This window comes from Mustela nivalis, assembly GCF_964662115.1.
Source record: "Mustela nivalis genome assembly, chromosome: 9".
In the NCBI taxonomy this organism is placed as follows: Eukaryota; Metazoa; Chordata; class Mammalia; order Carnivora; family Mustelidae; genus Mustela; species Mustela nivalis.
This window is the reverse complement of record NC_139028.1, coordinates 89,289,443-89,313,304: the sequence shown is the minus strand read 5'-3', so window position 1 is coordinate 89,313,304 and position 23,862 is coordinate 89,289,443. Positions and strand designations below refer to the sequence as shown.

The 23,862-nt window shown below is 40.1% G+C and overlaps 1 protein-coding gene across 3 annotated transcripts in view; it reads left to right on the top strand.

Annotated features, from left to right (window-relative positions):
• Positions 1-23,862, top strand: part of LOC309873363 (doublecortin domain-containing protein 1-like) — a 232,498-nt gene that overhangs the window by 186,002 nt on the left and 22,634 nt on the right. For 2 of the 3 annotated variants that reach the window (XM_082748858.1, XM_082748857.1), the window contains exon 24: positions 5,832-7,155. The exons of the other annotated variant lie outside the window; for it this stretch is intronic. In XM_082748858.1, coding sequence (XP_082604984.1) covers positions 5,832-5,894 — 63 coding nt within the window. In that variant the 3' untranslated portion in view covers positions 5,895-7,155. Of the gene's footprint in view, positions 1-5,831; positions 7,156-23,862 lie in introns of those variants that run through there. 3 annotated transcript variants of the gene reach the window in all.

The following is a 23,862-nucleotide window of genomic DNA, read 5'->3' as shown; positions in this document are numbered from 1 at the left end:
GCTAGCCCCTCAAGGTCCTAGAGACCTTGCTTCCAAAATTCCTTAGAGACTTACATCATCCCCAATCCCTTGTCCTCACCCACTGCTGAGTCCACCCCTACTCTGCCTTTAAAAACTCTGACTGTAATCTGGTTCGGGGTCCGAGTTCCTACTCCACTGTGTCAGGTATACTTGGGCCCAAGCTTAAGCTTGTTAAATAAACCTTCATGCAATTGCATCGGTGTTGGCTCCTTGGTGGTCTCTCAGACCAGAGACCCTTGTACAACAAGGGAAGCCCAGCAGACTCTGTTCAAGATGCAAGGCCAGTCTTTGTCCACACGGCCACCCAGCAGTCTACTATTCCTGCTCTTAACTTGGTAACTTGGTTGTTTCTTGTTGCTTCTTGCTTCTGCTGTGAACTTTCTACTTCTCCACAGACTTCTGCTCTACACTAAGATGCTTACTTGTCTGCTCTGCTCATTCGCGGCTTCTGTTTCCTGCCTTCTCTTTATATTTCTTTTGGCTCCAGGGCCACTCTACCATCTGAATTACTTTCTTTGTGTCTTTTAATGGAAGACTGAATGGCCAGAGGTCAGCCATTTACTCATTCCTTTAGATTAGGGTATCAGAGATCACATGATACAAAGCACAGCTTGCCTATTGAAGTGACGGGTGTGGGTTGGTTTCCTCAGGAAGCTGTCGACAGGGCTGCCTTTTGGGGGTCTAGGACATTTTTGGTATAGACCATTGTTCTGCCATTGCTATGGTCCTTTTCTCTCTTCACCATGGAGGGATTAACAATGGAATGATCTAGGCAGTCACTATTTCTCTTTAGTCACTGAGAGGCTTGCCCTTGGGTACATCCTCAAAATTGGCCTTGATGGGGAGATCTTTGCTATATAGGCAAGACAAATTTGAGGTTGGAATCTGTGCCTTTGGTTATGATATCAGGAAGGATACCAGATGGACTCACAAATTATACTCCTTAATACAACCAACTCCTTCTGGGGAAGCAGATCTTGCAGGGATGTTCTGGCATCTAAAACTCAAGGCACTCTGGCATCCACATGATTTTCCCAAATCAATTCAGAGTGCCAACCCTTTATCAGACCTTTTCTTGACTCTTATTTCATGCAGTCATTTTGATAGGCTGAATTCCATTGTGGATTTTGATTTTTTATTACCCTTTCTCCCCCTCCCTCCACTCTGCAAGGTGAACCTGGCCAACAACATTCTCAAGGCTGAAATGTGAGTTCTGCTCAGTGGGCTTGACAGTGGTCTGCTGGGTTTGAGTCGTAAATCCTTGCTATGATCCAGGACACCCACGGAGTAGTATTATCTGTTAGATAATGCCCAGTTCCCATGCAAAAGTTGATTGGGCCACAACTAGATATGGATTTGGAGCTGGGTACTTAAGAGGCTTCTCGGGGAGGAGTCCTTGCCAGCAGTGAGGCACAGGGTAGTGGTTGCATGTAAAAGCATCAGGAGTGTCCTGCACTCCAGGTCCTCGCTCAGGAAATGACTCAACGACAAAGGGCAATTTTCATTGCACCAATTTCCAACTGTTGTTAGGAAGAATAAAAGGGATTCATCTGTGGGATTTTTGAGTCTTTTGAAGTTGTTTACTTACACTATCTTACTGCTGCCACAGCATTGCCCACACGGCTGATCCTGATTTTTTTTAACCAGCCAATGTACAACCCCAGCCTTCTTCCTCTCCAATTTTTTTTTAATCCAAGTCGTAGCCAAGATCACTTTTTGAGAATGAAAATCATACCATGTTGTTCTTGCTTAAAATCTTTCAGCAGTGCCCTACCCCCACCTTTGTCATCAAAGTAAAGAGCAAACCCAACACCCTTGGGACTATCGTGTCCACGAGCCCTGTGGTCTCTGTTTTCTCATCCTTTGCTCACAGAGATCTACACCCCTTTCATCCTAGACATTCCCTCAGTACCCCGCCCCCTCAAATTGTGTGTTCTCTCTCATTTCCACACCTTTGCGCCTTTCTTCTCCTTGGGAAATTGTCCTTGACCACTCCCCACACTCATGTCTGTTAGAAACTTCCATGTGCTCCCTCTGCCCTCTTTGCTTGCCACTTTTCACTGTTGATGTCTTTTTTTTCTCCCACTTGTCTCTAAGCTCTTTGAAGGTAAGCCAGGCTTGTTCACACCTGTATTTCCAGGTGTGGATATTCCTTACTCTATAGCAGGCCTTAATGAATATTTGTTAAGTGAATGTAAGATTTAGGGTAATTGATTGATTAAAAATCTGCTTTTAAATATACACATTGAATCAGAGTTAGACTTTTTGTAGAATTTTCTTCTCTTCACATGCACTGTTTTGAACAAGGTGTTCCCACAGGGTTTATATGTTGAAACCCTGTGCCGCAGTGTGATTAGGAGCAAATGACGTCACGAGGATGGAGCCCTCATGAATGGAATTTGCGCCCTTATAAGCCACTAGAGAGTTTCCTTCATCTGCTCTGCTCTCTGCCTTATGAGGATACAATGAGAAGTCAGTAGTTTGCAACACAGAAGAGGATTCTCACCAGAACATAACCATGCTGGCATTCTGATCTTAGACATCCCGGTTCCATAAATTTCTGTTGTTTATAAGCCTGTGGTACTTCATTGTAGCAACCTGAGCTAAGACACACATTATCACATCAATCCGTAAAATACCACATAAACCTCTTATAAAACAAGTCTTAAGACAATATAGCCTGACTAAATTTCCTTCATCACAAGGAAAACCAGAACAAGGTTGATCATGATCCCTTCTTTTCCAACTGTAACTTTCAAAATGCTCTTGAGGTCTGATGGAGGGTTCTCCCATCAGTGCCCAGATGAACCCTTAACTGCTCAGCCGCCTCTGCTGCAGGCAGCCTGCTTGCAAGGGACGATATGTCACCCCCTTTCACAAGTGTGATGATTTGTGGCTGAGAAGGGAGAGCCTGCTCTCTGAACCACATGCCCCCTGGTGCGGGCAGGCTAAGGAAAGATGAATAGCATTATAAGACAGACATCTGAATGTTTCGTATTAAATTAGTCCCACAGAGCGCCTAGAATTCTCATTCCATAAATCATGAAGTAAAGTAAACTCACTCCCAGGTTAGATTGCTGTGACTTTGGCCTGTGGTGTCATAGATAATCTGAGAATAGTTAAACATTTGTCTGAAATAGTAATAATTTCCAGCATATTTACTTAGTGACATAGAAGTGACCCAGACTGACAGAAACAGCATGTAAATGGGAGTCAGCCAATTTAGGAGATTTCCAAACAAAGGTCACTGCTCCTCACCTCCTCTGCCTACTCAGAAACTGCCATGGGCTCCTTCAGGGGCTACTAAGTGCTGGGGACTGAGATGAACAACCTTCACCTCCAGAGTACGTATTAAAAAGGACTGATGTACTCCCATCCCTTTACTAAATGGCATTTGCTGCACCATTTTGAAATTGACTTTCACCTTGCCTTGTTCTAAACATCATAAAGCTAGGAAGGACCTTGATTCCACTAAAGCCACATTTCTCTACAATGGTAAAGTTTATTCTGAGAATATTTTGCATAGCTTTGGCTCTATTCTGGTTCCTCCTTTCCCGGGCTAACATTTAATTACTGGGCGCATAATAGAATGGAAGGAATATTAGACTGTGGCTTGTAAGACCAGTGAGTTCCATGCTAACTGGCCAAGGGCCCATCGAACTACTGCTATCCCTTCTATAAAATAAGGAAAGTAGACTCTTGAATCTTTAAAGTTCCACCCAACTTTAAAAGTCTGATTCTGATTCAGCTGTGAGATACAATTGAGCAACAAGAATTGTGACAGCCAGAATTCCAGCTGACCCCAGGAAGCCTGTCCATCTGCTTGGTAAGGCCTTGTTATAGGTATTCACTAGGACCTGAGGATCTTCACCCTCAGAAGCCCTGTCCAGATTTCACCAGAGCAACAGAGGGACGCTGAGGCACAGCTTAGTGGTGGCCAAGGGCTGGAGGTGATTCTTTCCAGGGAAGGATCTTTGTATGTGCTGTCAGAGGCCTGAATTGAGTCCTGCCTCTTGCACTATTGGGCAGGTTGTTTTGTATTTGGTATACAGAACAATGAGATCATAAATGTTGAAGCGGAAGGGCACTCATGCTGGTAGAATGTCTACACATGTCAGGTACCATATTGGACTTTTACACTGTTGTCATCTGTTTCATTCCATACATATGACCACCCTTGGAAGTAGATATTTTTTCTACTTCTACTTTTGGGCATTTTACAAATGAGGAAGGTGAAATATCTTGCCCAAAGATGGTGGGGGGATGGATGAAATAGGTGATGGAAATTAAGGAGTGCACTCATTGTGATAAGCATTGGGTAATATATGGAATTGTTGAATCTCTATTTTGTACACTCAAAACTAATATAACAATGTATGTTAAGTATATTGGAGTTAAAATTTAAAAAATAATAAAAAATAAATTTTAAAAAAGCCACCAGGCAGAGCTGGGTTTTGAACCTCAAAACCTGTAGGCATTTCAGGTTACTCATATTAGGTTACTGACTCTGAAAGTGAGATTACTGGATGGCTTCAAGGAGTAATGGTTTGGTCACTGCCTGTTTGGAAGATTTCCGTGAAGACAACTAAGTTATGCAGAGTCAGCTACACTTGGAAGCCCAACCCACAATAGGAGGGGCATTGCCATATGTGTGGGAATGACCTTCACCTACTTTTCAGGACAGAGCAAGACATCTGGGGTCTTCTTTACCCCAGTAGCTGTATTTCCCCCATGTATTAGTTGCTAGGGCTGCTGTAATAAGGTACCACAAACTGGGTGCCTTATAGAACAGAAATTTCTTGTCTCACAGTTCTAGAAGCTAGAAGGCCAACATCAAGTTGGCAGCAGGTTTTGTTCCCTCTCTAGGTTTTGTTCCCACATTCTAACAGAATGGTCAGTTCCATGCCTCTGCTCTAGCTTCGAGTAGTTTCCAATCTTTGTTGTTCCTTGGCTTATAGAATCATCACCCCAATCTCTGCCTTCATCTTCGCATGACATGACACCCTGTGTGCCTATGTCCAAATCTCCCTCTTTTATAAAGATGCCAGCCATATTGGATTGGGACCACCCTACTCCAGTATGACCTCATCTTAACTAATTACATCTGCAAAGACCCTATTTCCAAACAAGAACACATTCTGAGATACTGAGGGCTAGGACTTTGATATATGAATTTGTGGGTGGGGGGGAGGGGAGGGGACACAATTCAAGCCATAACAGTCTGAAACAAAAGTCCCACCCCTCACCCCACACAAGCACTTCCTCTGAGCTCAAGTGCTCTACCATTAAAGATCACAACATTCTTTCTTGATGGCATGTCTCTCTCCCTTTTATGTCTTTCTTGTTTCTTACTAACACTGAAGTCTGATATTAATGGAAAAACCATTAAAAAAAAAAAACTATTATCCTATGAGGTAAAGTGAATGCACTCAACTGTAAAAGGAAGACTTATCGATCAATTTCAGTTACACCTTGCTTGTCTGACACTTTGCAGCTAAGGAATGTGTTTTTATTGCCTGGCCAGATAGTTCAGATTTCCGGTCAGTCTTAGTAAAGACCCCTTTTTATAACATTGATAAAATTTTATCACAGAGCTATGAAAACAAAATTAGATTTCATAACTCACATCAGGCCTTGAAGGGAATGCCTCTATAAATTTTACAAACCTTATCAAGTTTTAATGTACCTATTCTGATAAATATTTTTAAGATAGCAACTTCTATTGAACTTCATGTGTGTGTGTGTGTGTGTGTATAAATAAGTATATGTATGTACATGTAGACATATATTTCTCTTTTTCTCTCTTATAGGAAAGAAGACTTTCTTCATCTACTTGCAAACCAAAGGCTGTGATAGGAAGGTCAATTATTTAGATTGCCAAAGACTCAAATTTAGGAAAGTCCCCTTCTATAAAAGAAATCTGTGTGGTTCATTTAGAAATTTAATCCTAAAGTTTATTTTTCAAAGTAACTGAATTTTTCACATACTGATTTTGAAGAATTACCAACACAGATAAATCAGCTATAAGATATTTATAAATTAATAAGAAGACATGTCATAGTCAAAGGCAGCATTAGCCATAGAGACTTTATATTTTAATGAGATCTTGTTTATATTGTCTAGTCTTTCCAGTCTATAGAGAGGCCTGTTGGAAAAAGTTGCATATATATTGAACACATGTTTTGTCCCAACTAGGTAGCAAGTGCCTGGAGGGCAGAGACCCTCGTTTTTCATTTACTTGGGCCAGGGCTCTGCCCACAAAGACTCCGTGCTAATGGAGTCCCACTGCAAGAGCAGTGTTATGGGAAAGTGAGGTGATGCCATCCTCCCCTCTCATGCTAGACCACAAACTGAAATTACGACAGTACAGTAGGGAGAGAGGGTCTGCTTTATAGAACTTCATTTCAGTCAGATGTTCAGGAGCCAAATGAAATCGAGTTATAGTTGGATCGTCCTTTCTGCTTTTCAGAGGCAAGAAACACTTCTCAAAATTGCACAAATGAAATAAATGTGATAGTGTAAACTAGGCATCTTATAGTCTCAAAAACATCTTTTGTGATTATTTATATATTTTAGTTTAAAATGCAAATTTAAAAAAAGAAAAGGTTTTAAGTAAAAAGATTTTAAGTAAGCTCTACACTCAGTGTGGGGCTTGAACTCTCAACCCTGAGAGTAAGAGTCACATGCTCTACCAACTGAGCTGGCCAGATGTTCCCCCCAAATCTTAAAATGATGTGAAATTACTTATATCTGAATGGACAACATTTAAAACATCAACAGACTTTGTAAAGGAGTTCTCAAACTGTTTTGGTTCATGTACTATCTCTGAGAACCACTTGAAAAGCCAGAAGCTTACAAAATGCACGTACAAAACAAAGCTTTTTTTTTTTCTTTCTTACTATTTCATGGAGTTCTCAGACCTACTTGAAAAACATCTGTGAACTTTCACATAAAGAACTTCTGATATAAGATATTTCTAATTTCAATATTCTTTAAGGTTTAGGGGACATTGGATCTATACTTCTCAATGGAAAATTTTAAAATACATGTCAGATGAAGCAGACTCTGTAACTGTAACTGTTGTAATTTATCTTGTTATACTCAAAAACAATAAACCATGAAGATTTCTTACCATTTTTGAGTATAGTTTTTACATCTATGAATCTTAAATGGGAAAAGGGAAGGAAATATAAACTTCAGTGTTGTTAATTTGGGGCATTCCTTGGAGAAACCACTTATTACCTGGAAGGAAAAAGCTAATTAAGTCAACATTTCTTAAGATCACAAAGCCATTTTACTTGCTACTCTTAGAGGCAGAAGGGAATACACGCTGTTTCTCTTTTGTCTGTCAGGAGAATAATAGGGATCGCTGACAGGCCTGGCAGCCCTGAGCAGAACCTCCACAGAAGAGCAGTCTCAGACGTCTGGAGTCTGCCTGGAAATCGCGGCTACCCAGCCGCAGAGAAATAGGGTACCTTGGATCAGAACACCCAGCCCGCTCCACTGCTGTACTATGCACATATATAGAAGATGGTGATGTTTCCAAATATGCAGATAACTTTTGGATCATTTCATTCTGAGTCTGTTATAAATGTACTTCAGTTTAATTTAGTCAAAACTAACTGTACCCTCAGTCAGAAATGAGGTTAAAATGACTTTGAACACTCTTTGAGGTGTTGTTTACAAATGACCTTAAACTGTTACATTTTTATATGAAAAATATATTGAGTTATGGTTTAATGCCACTGTCCTTGGCTAGAGTTCCCAGATTTGAAAAGGTCTAGATTTAGGAGTCCAAGACACGCTGTAAAGCTGCTCTGTCCGTTCTCTGCTTTGTTCCCAGAGCCTAGCACAGTGCCTGGACACCAGTAGGTGCTCATTAAATCTTTCTTCAGTATCAAATGAGGAGCCACATTTCGACTCTGGCTGTGCTTCATACTACCCATGGGACATATCTATTTTCTCAACAATGACATGAGAATACTAATATTTCCTTCCAACCCTCCCCCCCAGAAGTTGTTTTTAGCATCAGATGAGATAAAGTGTAGAAAAAAATTTTTCCCTTTTTTTTTTTCCTGAAGAAAGGAATAGTCTTCAAATTAGGCATAGATTTCATGTGGATATAAAAGAAGTAAGTGTACTAAAAAGTATCATTGGACTATTGTAGGGGAAAGAATGAGATCACAGACTTAGAATTCAAAATCAACCATTTTATTTTACAGAATGTTAATGCTGAAATGAAGAGGAGTGTTCGGATGCTAGAAGTGAGAGGTCACCACTCCCTAGGCTTTAATGCATCAAAATTTCAAGTTTCTCTAATTCGTGTGTACAGCTTAAGGCAATTCAGAACTTCTTGTAGCCAGTGGGGGAGGGGTTACATGACATCCTTATAAATTAGGGAGAAGGGACCTTCTGATCCTCAGTATAGGAGGGGAAGACAGGTGCTTCAGTTGAAAGTTAGCAAAGTTATTTTAAAGAGGTGCTGAGAACATACTTTTATATGACTATAGTTTACTTAAGAATTTGAAAAGCAAGGAATACCCCAAATCTAGAGGAAATTGGCATCATTTATTTATGTAACATCTATTAATGGAAGTTCTGTGATACACTAACACCATTTTGGGGACTGGGCCTATGATGCTGAATGAGAAAGAATCTTAGTTCTCATGGACCTTACTGACTTGGGGAAGGTGCACAGTCAATAAAAATGAGAAACAAAAAATAGGATAACAACTAGTGATAAATGTTTTGAAGGAAAGAACACGGGGTAAAGGGATAGAAAGTAGCTGAACAAATAGATATTCAAATGCATATAGTTGTCAAAACATCTTTGTTGAGTGAATAAATAAGTGAGTGGTGATATAAAAAATATTGCTTGCAGAGGATAATAACTGTAATTTGCTACTTTGGGCAGCATTCTTTGAAAGAGTTTGGGGAAGAGAGCAGTAGACTTGGAGGTAGTAGATAAGAATTATCTCTGCTCTCCTCATCAGGCTGTGTGGTCTGGGGAAACTCACCTATTCTTTCTGTGTCTTGAATATAGACTAGAAGATATCATCAAGATATCATCTCATTCAGCAGAAGCCTCTCAACTTTAAGATATGCTAGCTTCTGACAGATGCAAAGAGTAAATTTTGAGATGTCTTTCGAAATGTTATTGAGTTTATATTTATGTCTCCTGGGGTCTCAGCAAATTGTCATCCCTGCCACCATCCCCAGCTTCGCTACCAAGATTGTCAGGAGGGCAAGTATTGCCCGGTGGGTGGGAACACAGGCACCAGAGGCAGTAAATATTAGCTAGGAAGCTACCCTTTATGTATCAGGCACTATGCTAGCTCATGACATTTATTAACCTGTTTGGTCCTCATGTGTATTATTATCATGTGTATTATTAGCTCCATTTTGCAGATCTGGAAACAGGCACTGATGTTAAATAAACTGCCCATGGTCTCACAGCTGAGGAAGAGCAGAATGATGCCTGAGGCTAAAAGCATGGGCACTAAACCCCTATACTAACCATTGTCCATTCACTCATTCAAGAAGTGTTTATTTATTGAGCACCTACTATGTACTAAGTATTTGTTTGATCAAGTTTAGTTTGGCATTAGGCAGATGATCCTCCTTGGTGTCAAGAGAAAATAAAATGCACAGGAGAGAGAGAAAAGAAGTGAATACAAAGTATACCCTATCTATTCCTTTGGTTGAACAGAGGAGAAACAACATATTTTTTGCTACCACTCTCTCAGCTTCTGGAATCTCCCCGTCTGCTCTCTGTTTGAACTTGGGCAAATATAAAACTTATATTTTCTTCTGTTCCCTGAGCGTACAGAATCCCAGAGCATTTGGTTTAGATTAAATCCGTTGACCGAGGCATTATAATTCGGCTTCAACACAGATGATCCCGTCACCCAGCGCCTTATCTAACCTAACTGCTTATTACAGTAACAGAGTACACTAGTCTGGGGGCCAGGGGCAGGGCCGGGAGCGGAGGAGAAGGTCACTCAGGTTTAGCAGCCACATGGACACAGCAGGATAGTATCCTTTTAGAATCAAGAGGGGTGGATTCATAAAATTCAATCAGGAGCATGTGTGTGCATTTATACAAGCCTTTTTTTTTTTTTTTGCCTGAATCTAAATTATAGAGATTTTAATAGCTCTAGTAATTAGACAAGTATGCAGTCAACCCATTATGTTTCTGTGTAATATCACACTCCCTAGGGCCCACCTTCCCCTCTTGCTGGGCTCCCTGCATGGGCCCCCTTCCCCCTTATTTTCTACCATAGGGAAGCAGTTTTCTTTTCAAAGAGCTTACTGTTCACATTGTTTTTGTTCCCTGGATCCGGAGGTTGGATTTGCTTTCTCAGGAGTTTCACCCTTGCTTGCCCAATTGAGTAAAAAAGGTCTGGCGGTTCATTTGCATTCCCCCGCAGTGCCTAGTGCGTGTGCTAGGCTTGCATGGTGGGTTTCATACAGCTGAGCAGAGCCTTCGCACGGTGACGGCAGAGGATGGGCACTTCAAAACTGTTTACAACGGAGTCTGTTTAAAAATCTTGTCATGGTTCAGTTATTGACCTTAAAGAAAGCCGAACAAAATGCCTAGATTCGCAGTCTTAAATCACGGCCTCTGCTAGATTCCCGGTTGCCTTTCATTATTTTCTCTCTCCTGTTTTGTAACTTGCTATTAGCCATAGCAATATTTTACTTCATCAGCCTAGATAATCTCCCTGCAGGTGCTGAGGGCTAAATCTTAGAGTTTTCTTACTGTGCTTCCTCTGGCACTACAAAACAAAAAATCTTTTGGTTATTTGAAATTAAGGACAGGATGTGCTGTGTTCCTAAAATAACAGTTTCCCTAATCAAGAGAGAGACTTGTTTCATCTACTACATACACATATTTTCAGAAAGCAATTTTTATTGTTACTAATTTTTTCTTTCATGAAGATATTCTCAGAAATAGATGTCTGGAATTGAGAATCTTGAGGACACCTTTCCTATTCAATCCTACTCCCCTTTTCCCCCAAAAAGAAAGAAAAATTTAAATTAGCTATTGTTCCTTCACGAAGATCTGACGGTTGTCCCCTGAAAGGAATTCTAGAAGTCTATGAAGTTGGCCTATGAAAATAGCATAAAATCAAATGTTTAAGTCACTCTTGAAATTGAATTCCTTGTAATTGGCAAACTGATCGTCTTTTTTCTCCCTAGAGTGGGTTTCGGACAGACAGAAACAGTGTCGGGGGCAGCGGCAGGAGACTTGAAAGTCAGAGATGTTTTCTTAAGCCTCCGTCTCAAATCTTTTCTACAGAGACAGATAAAAGGATAACGAGCTGAGGTATTTTTAAAGGATTCTCACAATTTACAACTCAAATAAATCTAGTTTTAAAATTTGGTGTTTTTAGGCTCTAATGACTGCAAATGTTGAACTAAATATTTTGCTTCAACAAGTAAAGACAGAGCGTGTATATGAGCAAATTAGAATGCAAGAAGGCAGCCTCTGCCGTGGCAGTTTCCTCGCGAAGAGAATGGCTAATTCATACACAACATATTCTTGTCACTCCTCTGGAGAAAAGCGGCCCTGGGAGGAGCCCAACCGTTCAGCATTTTGCTTCTGCTCAGGATTGATTCCAGATGTGGGAGGTAAATGCTAGGAAGGGTTTGGAAAATGGAGTGGAAATGAAAAATCCCGCAGGCCATTTGAGTGTTGATGACAGATGAGGTAGGTATTTTCAGGTAACTAATGAACTTGCTGGGAGCTTGGAGAATGCTCAGTGCAGTAGATATTTAACAGGCAGGAAAGACCCAGCTGAGACATCATGGCTACCCCCATGAGCCAAGAACAGAGGGAAGCATGGAGTCCTGATGGTAACACATAAATACCAAGCTCTGAGATGTGGCTGTGTATAAACGGGCTGAACTGAAATCTTTTCCTAAAGCTCGTTCGTAATTTGGAAGTATGTGGGTTTTCTCAACTTCCTATTATTTGATTTATCATGACTATTTCATTATGAAAAAATATTGGGCAAGTCTTCACTACTAGGTATAAGTCAGGAAGGCAGAATAGCAGAGTGGTTATAAACACAATTCTTGAAGTGACCCACACTTAGATTTAAATATCAGCTCTGCCACTTCTTAACTTCATCTTGGGGCAAGTTATTCAAAGCTCCAGTTTCCTTATCTTTAAAATAAGTATAATATTATCATTTATTTTAGAAGCATTGTTGTAAGAATTAGAAGTGATGACGTATGTAAAACACTTAGCCTAATACTCAATTAGTGCTTAATAAATATAAGCTAACATAATAATTGTTGTTAACATAATAATTGGTGTTCGGACCAACAGGTGGAGCATAATCCTGGCATGAAAAGACATAGTCTCTAGCAATGGAGATTTTTGACTCCCAGCATTTCATGTTATGAATGGATGCCTGCTATTGTCAACTTTCGCATTGGTATACCAGTTGGAATCTTGGTTGCAGTAACACAAATTTACTATTGATATAAGCAACCAGGAGATCACTAGAAAGGTTAAAGGGATGCCAGAGTTGGAAATGGACAGAAACTCCAAGAAACAAACAGAAGGCAACCTCCAAAACAGAGTGGAGATGCAGCCACACTCTATCCCCAGGGCAGCCAGCTAGGGGAATGATTTCCTTTGGTGTCAAGTCAATAGGCCAAAATTCCAAGTCTCAAGAGAGGAGATCATGCTTGTTTGGCCAATATCAGTTTACATGCCCAAACCCTGGCTGTATGAGGGCAGGGAAAAGAAGAATCCATAGAAGATAGATCAGTCCCTGAAATTACACTTTTACCCCAATCAAGCACGAGGGAAATGGGGATGTTCTAAAGAAGGAAAGTGTATTCTGGTGGTCGAAACATATGTATGTCCATCATTACTGTGCTTTGGCGCATTTCACAGGATTTCCACTTTGTTTTAAGCCACATGCTTTTCATTGTAATGATCACCTTGCTCAAGGCATATTCCCAGATTCTAAGGGCTAAAGGAGACTTAAAAGTGATGACCGATTTTTCTGCACGGAGTGACTACGCAAGGGAAAGTAGTGCCCAGTCTTCATCTCCAACCTCTTTTTCTCTAAGACTTGCCAAGTACATTGCTGAACAGGTGATAATGCTCTGAGAAGAGACTAGTCTACACACACACACACACACAGAATATTGTTGCATAGATTGTGCAGAGTATCTACTACATTGGAGTGCCCAGCTGGGAAGGCAAGTGGGGGCTGAAATTCAGTCTTCTTCCTCTCACCACACTTCAGCCAAGAGGAGCTTCCTTCTTCTTCTTCTTCTTTAAAAAAAAAAAAAAAAAAAAAAAATTATTTATTTAGATAGGGAGAGAGTGGGGCAGGGGTTGGGAGGTGGCATGGAGAAAGCCAGAGGGAGGAGCCTGATCTGGGACTCCATCTCACAACCCTGAGATCATGACCTGAGTCAAAACCAAGAGTCAGACACTTAACCAACTGTGTCACCCAGGCACTCCTGAAGAAACTCCTTTGTATAATTTTCATGAAGACATTGTCATCTTTGGTGTCCTCTGCAACTGTGGTATTGCAGCAGCCCAGCATGAATACCATTGGATTCCATTTTATAATTTTCACAAAGGTGTTTTAAGAACTAATGGTGGCCATCACTAAATCCTACACCACAGAGGAGGAAGAGAAGAAAGGAAGGAAACAAAGATGGCTGCCTCCCTCCATCTCTTACCTGTATCACTTCTTTCTTGTCTTTCTCTTCTTTCCTAGAATGAGAGAATCTCAGGATTGAAGGAGATTTGGACCAAGTCCTAATTGAGATACTCATCTAGTGTTCAGAGTGTGGCCTTCTCCCCCACAAACAATACCCATGGCAACCAATCATCCAGATTTAAACACCTCTGCAGACAGGAAATTTACTGCCTTCCTAGACAGCACATTCTAAGGAAAATTCTTATATTGACCTGAAATATAAATGCTTAGAACTTGTGTTGTTCTGATTAGTTCTCTGTCTGGGGCTACAAGGAACAAGCCTAACCCTTCTCCCACATGAGAGTCGAAGTCGAAGTCCAGTATGATGCTTCTCCAAAGCTGTAACTTTCTCACACAGACCTTGCGAAACATAATTTCATGATACAGTTGTACAAAAACTTCTTTGATTTATCTCTCGTTTATCATAGCATAGCCCACTTACTGAATGCAGTAGTCAAGCATCATCCAAGTGAATTTCACTAATAGCTAAATACCAAATGATTATTAAAGTCATCATAGTTATAGCTGAGTTAATTTATAACTCACCATATGCCAGGCATTGCGATAAGTACTTTACTTATAATATTTAACTTAATTCTTAGTGTCAGTGATCTTAATTCTTAGAAGATCTCTTTCAGGAGCTCTGTTATTATCCCCTTTTACAGATGAGGAGAACGAGGTTCTAAGAGGATAAGTCACTCATCCAAAACCCCCACCATTAATTGGTAGTAATGAGATCCCCACCTGGGTGTCCCTGAGCCCAAAACTGTGCTCAATCCACTTGATTTATCAATGCAGCTAAACACTCTATTAGCTTTTTTTTTTTCTTTCCATTTCTCCTGATCTGTTGGCATCAAGATTTTCCCAATCTTTAACAACCCATTGGACAATCTGCAGCACCAGGCTTCTCATTACTAGTACATTCCACTTGCATCATGCATACATTCACAAACATCTTTGATAGAGATTATACTGCTGGATCCTAAGATTTAAGAGTCTGTCAAAACCAAGGGAGGATTAGCGGGGGTGGGGGCAGTGGTAAATATCATGGTCCTTCTATTAACTCTTTTCTACTCAAATCATCAGGTTGCTCTTTAGATTTAGATATCTGGGAAAGTTTGAGGTTATTTTCTAGGGAGAAGTTTGCGGATTCAAAGGAGAGTTGAGGGTAACTACTGCTTCAACCATGGTGATGGAAGAGGAGGTAGTTCAGCTCAGCGTCCCCCCAACTTCTTCCCCTCCACTCACATCATCCTGGGGAATCATCTGAATTAAGGTGTACACTGAATTTTTGGTCAGGTGGACAGTGGTCTTTTCTTTCCATTGTCTTAAGCCCTTTTAACTCTTGATGTCTGGGCCTTATGGAAATGATTGGAGCACTCCATGAAAGGTGAGTCTCGTCCAACCCCAGGTGAGTCCAAATAATTCTTCCAAAGCCCCACAGTAGGAAGAGGGTAAGATTTATCTGATCTTTAGTCAGATAATACATCAAAGCACCTCAAAAAGTCTATTGCCATAAATGCAACAACTCTCCTAAGAGTGCTGGAATTCTGGAAAGTCAGTGATCTCAAATCATCTCAGCAGAGTTTTCTTTGGCCTTTTAGTAACAGAACAATCCTTTCTGTTAGGATTGTACCAAAGAAACTATGGATGAAATAGTGACAGAATCCTAGCTGTAAAATAAAATGGCAAAATCCAGAATGTTCTGCTTCCTCGGGACAGGATTCCTCTTCAGTTTTGTTCATTATTCTATCTGAGTCTCCAGTTTTCTGCTCAGCACATGGTAGAGAGTCAATAAGACTTCTCTGAACCCAGAGGTGCACTAAGGATGTAAGAGGTTGTGACACATAATGTATCTGTAAAATTGTTATCTGCTTTGAGTTCCGAAATCAGTTTTTTTCTATTTGATCCACATCTTGGTCATCTTAGATAAAATAGGCTACTTTTATTTTGCACAGCTTCTCTTTCCATGACCACCAATGGTAGCTCAAAACCAATCCTTTCACGCAAATATTTTCCAATACTTTCCTCTTAAATCTTACTTGATAGAATGTTTGAAGGGAATTACAAATTTGGTTCATTTCAAGCTGAACCTGTGCTGAATATATAATGTTACCTTTTTAAATTTAGAGAGTGCAGTAGCTAAGATTTGTCCCTTGGACCTCAGATTTTAGGAAGGCAATGCTGAAGTGTAACTCCTATTAGGTTGACTTTTTGTATGCAGTGTGGTCCACTAGGTGGCATCTCAACACACAGAAAGCTGGATCTAGGCACTGGAAATGAATCCACCAGGCTGTTTTAAAAATAGGTTTTAAATTGCATCGAGCTATGTGGTTGTAATATCATTGAAACTCTCAGCATTTGTGAACTGGAAGATTCGGTGGCAAAGGAACTGTTTTTGTATTAGATAAGAGATATTCTAATAGAATCCCACTGCCATAGAGCGCTGTTCTGAAATTGCATCCAAGAATGAAAAAAGTTGTTCAGAGGCTTTCCTCTCAGATAACTCCCATCTCTGTGAGGTGTGATTAAAAGACATATACACCCGCAGGAAGTGTGGCACAAAAGGCATTTAAATTAACAATTAACAGACTATCTGTCACTTAGGCCAGATTTAGAAAAACAGTAATGCCCTGTTTAGAAAAACAGTAATGAAGCATTTCTGAGCTCAGGAAACACCCCTTTGGATGAAGAAGCAGAGTCCGTCCCCTGGTGGTGGCGCCTCAGTTTCTGTGAGCGACCCAGTAGCGGCCCTGCCCCTATAGAGGTAATGAGCCATCTGGCCAAGATATTTTTAAAGTCTTCTGTCATCTTTCAAATTTAATAAAAGTACCTTTAATAGCCATATACTTTACGAAATAAAATTCCACTTTCATCTAAAAAATTGAGTTCTTCAAAAATTTTACTCAAAGATACTAGAATCTATAGTCTTTCTTGACTTCCTGGGTGTGGTCAAGTTGCTTCTCGCACATTCTCCCATAGCACTCTCTATTTCTGCCGACACTGCCCCCCCCTACACAGGACTACAACTGCCTGTTATTTAATACTTGTCTCCCCCTCCAGACTATAAGCTCAGTGAGGACAGAGAACCTCACTGTCCTGTTTACTACTGGATTTGAATCCACGGGGTGCACAACAGCGCCTGGTACTCAAAAAATATTTGCTGAATAAACAACAAAGAAGAATGCATTGACTTCTAAGCTAAAAGCCTTGATAGGTTTGCAAGAGCTACCCCATAACATACAATTCAAAGCAACTCCTCCTTTCCCTGTATTCCCACAGATTCCAATCTCGATTACGATAATGATGCTGGCTTTTGCTTTAAATCACCACTAGGAGCAAATAGCATCTGAATGCTGCCATCCAGAAATAACTCTTGGCTGTTCAGGCAAATCGAATGCAATTCAATTAAATTAACATTTATTGAGCACCAGTAGATATGAAGAACCAAACTTCACATGAAACATTTGCTATTCTATTCTCACCAAGGTATCCTTATCAATATATCTCCTCATCTTTCTTTAATTAGATACAGACGGATATACAGGAAATAGTATCCATTGTAAAACAAAATAGCATTCACAGTACAACAAAAGTTTTTCATAATTTTTGTCACAAAAGACAACCTTGCAAACAGGACTAAAGCTTTGGCTGCTTCCGGCAAGGACATTTTATAAATGAGTCTTTGTAGCAGAGGTCATAAGCTTGGGCTCTGGCACTGTACCAACTGAACTGGAATCCCAGCTCCACCACTTCCTGTCTTGGAACCTTGAGGATTTTACTTAACATTTCATGAAGCTATATTTTTAATACATCGTCTCTCTTATAGGGTTGTTGGGAGGAATAAATGAAATGATGTAAAAACTCTTAGCATTGTGGCTGGCCCATAGCAAGAGATCAATAAACATTAGCTATTATTATTATTATTATTATTAATCTAAATGGTTTTTCTTAGAAGCCCTTAGTAGTCGGTGACAGCCAGAATGAATATTCCATAGGTTCCCTCATATATCTTTAGGTTGTGTCCATTAAATTCTGACATTGTGGCTATAAATAACTATAAATGAGCCCCAGGCGTACCTCAGCTTCATGTATTTAAATCAGGAGGCAAAGAATGATGATCCACCTCCCTTTTCCTTTTTGGACTAAGTTTTCCCCTCTTATTTCCAAGATTAGGTGTCTAGCCACTGCTCTCCCCCCCACCCCCTTTTATCTATTCATCCATCTGTCCAGTTGATGGGCATTTGTTACGGAGTTCTAGTTATTGTTCATGCATGGATTCTATCTCAGAAACTGACATTCTAGAGGAAAAGATAAAACATGCACACACACCTAACTATAAAAAGATTGAATGATAAGGGTCAGAAGGAATGGACATCCCACAGTGGAATTCAGAGGAAGTGGAGAATCACTGCTATTTCATTGCTCATACTGTGCATCATATAGATGGAGAGATGCTAGTGAGGATATTAAAAAAAAAAAAAAAAAAGGCACTGTTATTGTGCTTAAGGAATCCGAAAACTTGGAGAATGACAGAACTAAAGCATGAGTGACCGGGCTGTATTCCAGCATTAGTACCATGCCTGACCCTCCACAGAGGGTCTTCAGTTGAAGAAAGTTCCCAAAGTATATCTATAAAATATAAACAGAACAGAACAAAACAAAATCTGGAACCCTCCTGCCTGGATAAAAGATCCTTTGAAGGAAGACAATGAATGTAACACTTACTGCCTTACTTCTGAAATCAGGCATGGACTATAAATGTGGGTACAGGATACTTTTGATAGTCCCTGGAACAACTTGGCTTCCGTATTGGTTTGCTCTGGTTGCCATAACAAAGTACCATACACTGTGTGGCTTAAATAAGAGAAATGTATTATCTCATAGTTCAAGATGCCAGAAATCGAAAATCAAGATGCCATTCCTTCTGAGAGCTATAAAGAAATGGTCTGTTCCAAGTCTCCCATCATGACTGGTAGATGGCCATCTTCTTGTATCTACACATCATCATCTATGTGTGTCATCTCTGTGACCAAATTTCCCCTTTTTATAAGGACACCAGTTGCTTCAATTAGCACCGATCCCAATGACCTCATTCTAGCTTGGTTACTTTGATAAAGACCTATCTCCAAATAAGGTTACCTTCTGAGGTACAGGGGGTTAAGACTCCAACATATCTCTTTTAGGCAGGGGAAGCATAATTAAACCATAGTATCTTCCAAGAACTAAAGATGGTGTTTACCAAAGCCATTGCTTAACATTATCAATGTCGGGTAATTTCAAATCAGCACATATTTACTAAGTGTCTGGCATGTTTAGAACATAACAGTAGATGCTGGGGTAGCACACAGATATAATGGAGATATGGATATGGTCTCTACCTGCCCCCCCACCAGGATAGGATATCAGAATCAAGTGGGAGGGACAAGATGAGGTGGACCCAAATAACCACACCACAGTTTTAAAGTGGCAATTTCTACAATAGCAGTAAACAAAGAGCTATGGAAGTACATAAAGGACAGGGAGGCAGTGGCATTTCAACCAGGCCTTGAAGGACTTGCATGATAACAAGAGGCAGTGTTGGAAGAATAGTTTAGAAGAAAGATAAGCTTGGCCCAAGATGTAAAGTAGGGAGATTCCTTCATTCAGGTGAATGAACTGGGGTGGAGTTGGGTGAAAGAAGTATTTTTCAAACTTCATATAAGCACAGAATCCTTCTTGAAGTGAGATTCTATGCAGACCAAGAAAATGCTTAAAACAGACCTGATCTAGTCTGAAATACTGATCATTGTAGAAATACATAGTTGAAACCACACAGCTGGAACTAGAGCAACAGGAAGTCAGCCTGGAAAGGCAGGGTGTGGCCAGTTTTAGACATCCAGTTGTGCCCATTGCCCTGGGGACAGCTAAAGGATATTAGTTGTTTCCCAAGCAGAGAAGTAACTAGACCAGACCCTTCTGGTGACGATACATGAGATGGGTCAGAATAAGAAGAAATAACTTTGTCTTGATGCAATATAGGTTTATAGAAATTTAATAAGAAAATTATATATCATTAAGTATCCAAAGCTAAAAAAAGTGACCAAATATCCTGCCTCTATTTTTCTGAGGCTGTTTGTGGCATCCTTGCCTATTGAGGAACCACACCGAACTACAGACAGAAGAGTACAGATTTTGCATTTCTAGAAACCAAGATTGATAGCAATGTCATTGAAAGCATGGGATTGAGATTCCCTCCAGCCTATGTTTGAACCTTAGACCTAAATATTGATTGTCACATCTGAAAAGGAGAGAAAATTATATCAACTTAATGAGATTATGATGAGGATTAAAAAAGGTTATTTATTTAGGTTGTCATATGATCTTTTATTGAAATATTTTCCTTTGTAGTTTTTAATTGGCTGGGCATTCCACTGTACCACTAATTGATGTCATCTGTGATGTCATGAGGGTGGCGGCCATCAACACTGCAGCCCACTGCTTGGGCATTCCACAGTATCTCCAATGGTTCCAGAGAGTTCTCTGGCTAAAGATCAGTGCTGCCTCTGTCAGGCAATGTTGACAATCTCATCGAAAGTGATATTTCCACTGTGCTCCCTGTTTTTCTGCTTCTTTCTGTCTCTTGGTGGTTTCTTGAGGGCTTTGATAATCAGGGCAGAGGCAGAAGATACCACCACTCTCTGGGCCTGTCTGCTTTGAACGGTCAATTTTACTGTTATCCTCAGATCTTTCCAATCACTCATTGCCTTGGCAATGTCATCACCAACCTTTTTATCATCAGGACCAGGGCAGACCAACTTCCCCACGGGTATGCCCCAGGTATACAATTTTGATCTCATTCCAGTCAAACTTAGCATGGTGGAGACAGCTGGTGTCAGACGAACCTGGGTTTGGGATGGTTAAAGACAATTGCACCTTTGCCCCCTTGAGCCAAAAACCAAAATTAAGGTCATGTATTTAAAGCATTGAGCGTAATGCTTGGAAATAGTTAGCATTCATAATGTGATTGTTCTCCAAGAGAAAATAACCAACCACACTAAGGGAAAGAAGAGTGTTAGTTATACCTGGCAGAGTCATTCATGCTGATCTGATTGCTGGGTCTCTCTGATATAGATACATCCTTCCCTTTGTGGAGTGGAGTTTCTGCTAGCCAAGGCACATTATGGGGGTCCCATCCATATTTCCTCTTTTCATTCTCACCCTCTTTTAGTGGCAACCACTCAGGCTTCTTTCTGCTACATTCTGATCTGCACAGCTCCTTTGGTGAGTTGAGCCTACAGAAAGAGTCCTAGGCAACAAAAAGGAGAAGTAACTTTATCTGTACTATCAAGAAACCTGCTCTGTGGGTACTATCAAGACAGATTGTGCAGTAAATTGGTGAAGGCCACACAGCATGTCAGAATGTATGTACAGTAATTGAAAAGTATTTCTTGCACACTTTCAGTATCTGGGCAATCTCCCAGCAGACAATGAAATCAAGGGATACCCTGTGCCATAAAGGATGGATTCCAGCTGCATCCATGGCAAATGTCGTGCATGTGCCCTGAGGAGCATAGGAAGGACATCAACTACTCTAACAGTTTCCAAGGAAGCATATTTTTCATGAGGCTGAGATAAGAAAAGATCTTTGTCAAAAACAGCCTCTGTGGTCACATTTCTCACTTTTAGTTTAGCTCAGCATTTTAAGCTTCCTTGGATGCCCACCTGGAGATAACTTGTTGGATCTCTCTCTAGTGTTTCCTGAGGGTGTCCAGGGTTTCCATCTAGCCCTCCTACTAATTCCCAACTCCCACCTGTAGGGTTTGAATCACCAACTTCTCCCAGTATCTTCTACCTGGCTGGTAGCAGCTGCCCCATGTTTCCACAACCAACAAAGGGATGGTGAACTCACTGTTCAGAAGAGTGAGTGAAGACTTTGTTTTGCCTTATGAATTTGTTCATTTGGTGTCCTTGGCTTGGGCCCATGTGAATGTGCTTTGATTGAATTTTAGAGTTGAGATTGAGTTCCTAATGAACTCCATTGGGAGCCAGAAGAAGAATGAAGTGACAGAAGGACAGCTGATCTTTGACCCCAGCCCATTGAAGGCTGTTGTCATCACTGTTGGTGGCTGCTCTGAACAAGAATGCATTGTCTCTCTGTCTATTGTGGACTTGCCTTCACAGTCATCTTCACAGGATGTACCCCTTTAATCAGGAAATGTGTTCTTCCACATAGGGCAAAGGGTGGATGAGGAAGGCTGATCAAGTAAGTGTAGCAATACTCCAGAGATTCAGGACTTGAGAATGAAATAGGAGAAAATGGTAATATTACCAAGACTTAAAAAATGAATTTAAAAATTATACTTTTGAATAGTTACTCTATGCTACTTATATTGGTGGTTTCATTCCATCCTTTCAATAACCCTGTGAAATAAGCACTCTCCCACTTTTCAAATAAAAAATCTGAGGTTTAGTCTTCTTTCTTTCTTTCTTTCTTTCTTTTTTTTTTAAACACAAGCAATCAGCTAGCTAGACTTATGATTCTATGATTTAATCCCAGGCAATGAATCCAGAGTCCATAAGTTCTACTTGGTATTCCCTCCATGAATCAAGAGGGAAATTGAAATCCAAAGTGGCTTTAGGAGTTCTGCTAACTCCTCTGGAATCAGGAAGCCAAATACATCTGTGTGAGAAGTTTCTTGGGTTTGTTCTTGACATCCAAATATTCGCCATCTTCCACAGCTTTGCTCAGGGCCCACTCCTCTGCAATTGCTTCCTAGAGAGATTTTCTGAACACCCATAATCCTTTCTGTAATAATAAATTCATTCAAATTAGCTTAGAAGTGCCTCATTAAAAAACAAAATAGAACAACTGTTTGGTATTTTTTTTTCCATTTTCCAGATTAAAAACTGACCTTAGAGAAGGTTTGCCTAAGATCTTATATCTAACAATATCTGATCCTGGATTTGAAGCCAGGAGACCTGACTCATAGTCAGTGTGCTTTATTTCTGTGTTATATTATTTCCTCTCAATTAAAGTTCATATGATATACTTTGTCAATCAACCAAGTAATCAATATTGTTTTTCTTTTCTGCATGACCAGCAGTCCTGCTCTAGGCTCTGTAGAACCAGGTGCTGCTGTTGCTCTCAAAGAACTTTCAATCTAGTTAGTAGTAACTTCTGTGTAATTTTTTTTAATGAATAAATAATCAGCATACTTGGAATTTGGGAGAAACCGTAGAAAGGAGTACAGTAGTTACAAATGGCTTTGGAGGAAGTTATCTTGTCATGACTTGCCCTATTATACTATATGTGGCACAAAATATTTTGTTACTTTGTTGTTTTCTTTAGATTCTTTGATTCACATTGCTATAAGAGAGCCAGGGAGGGGCAGAATTACTTCATACTGAAAGTGGGGAAATATTCTATAGTTTTCTTTGATTAGTGCTTAGGGTAGTTTTTTGTTTTCTTTAAATCAAATCTGATTCTCAGACCCTACCACTTTAGAGTGGTGAAAGAAATTCAGTCCTGGTAAATTACCAGGGTTTTTTGACCTTTCAGAGTAACACTCTACTTAAGAGATTTCTGGATCTGGAAATGGAAGGAGAAGAAATTGAAGGACTTCTGAACTACTACATAAAACCAGTAGAAATTCCATAGGACAATACCCCCCAGATGTAAAGTAGAGAAAGAAAAGTCCACCCTACAAAGAGATATTATAGGAGTACACGAATTTCTGGGTGATTGCTCTAGGTTGATGTGGGAGAAATATCTTTCCTAGGAATCTATAAGCATAAGCCTATACTATATCAGATTTGGGCCTGAAAAACCACAAAGTGAGTATGTAATTTAAAGGGTCTCAAGTAATAATTCTACCAGATGTCTGGAAGAAACAGTGGAAAAACCATTTGGAAGACTAGACTTTAAATCCAGGCTTCAAAAAATTACTGTGGATAATAGTTCCAAGTACATGGGCCAACAATAAAAAATGACTAAACATATGAGTGAATAAGCCGTCATGATTGAAAGTCAGTAGAAACAACAAACTATAGAATCTGACCCACAAAGACTACAGATGGTAGAATTATATGATTTGGAATATAAAATGATTATTTTAATACATTT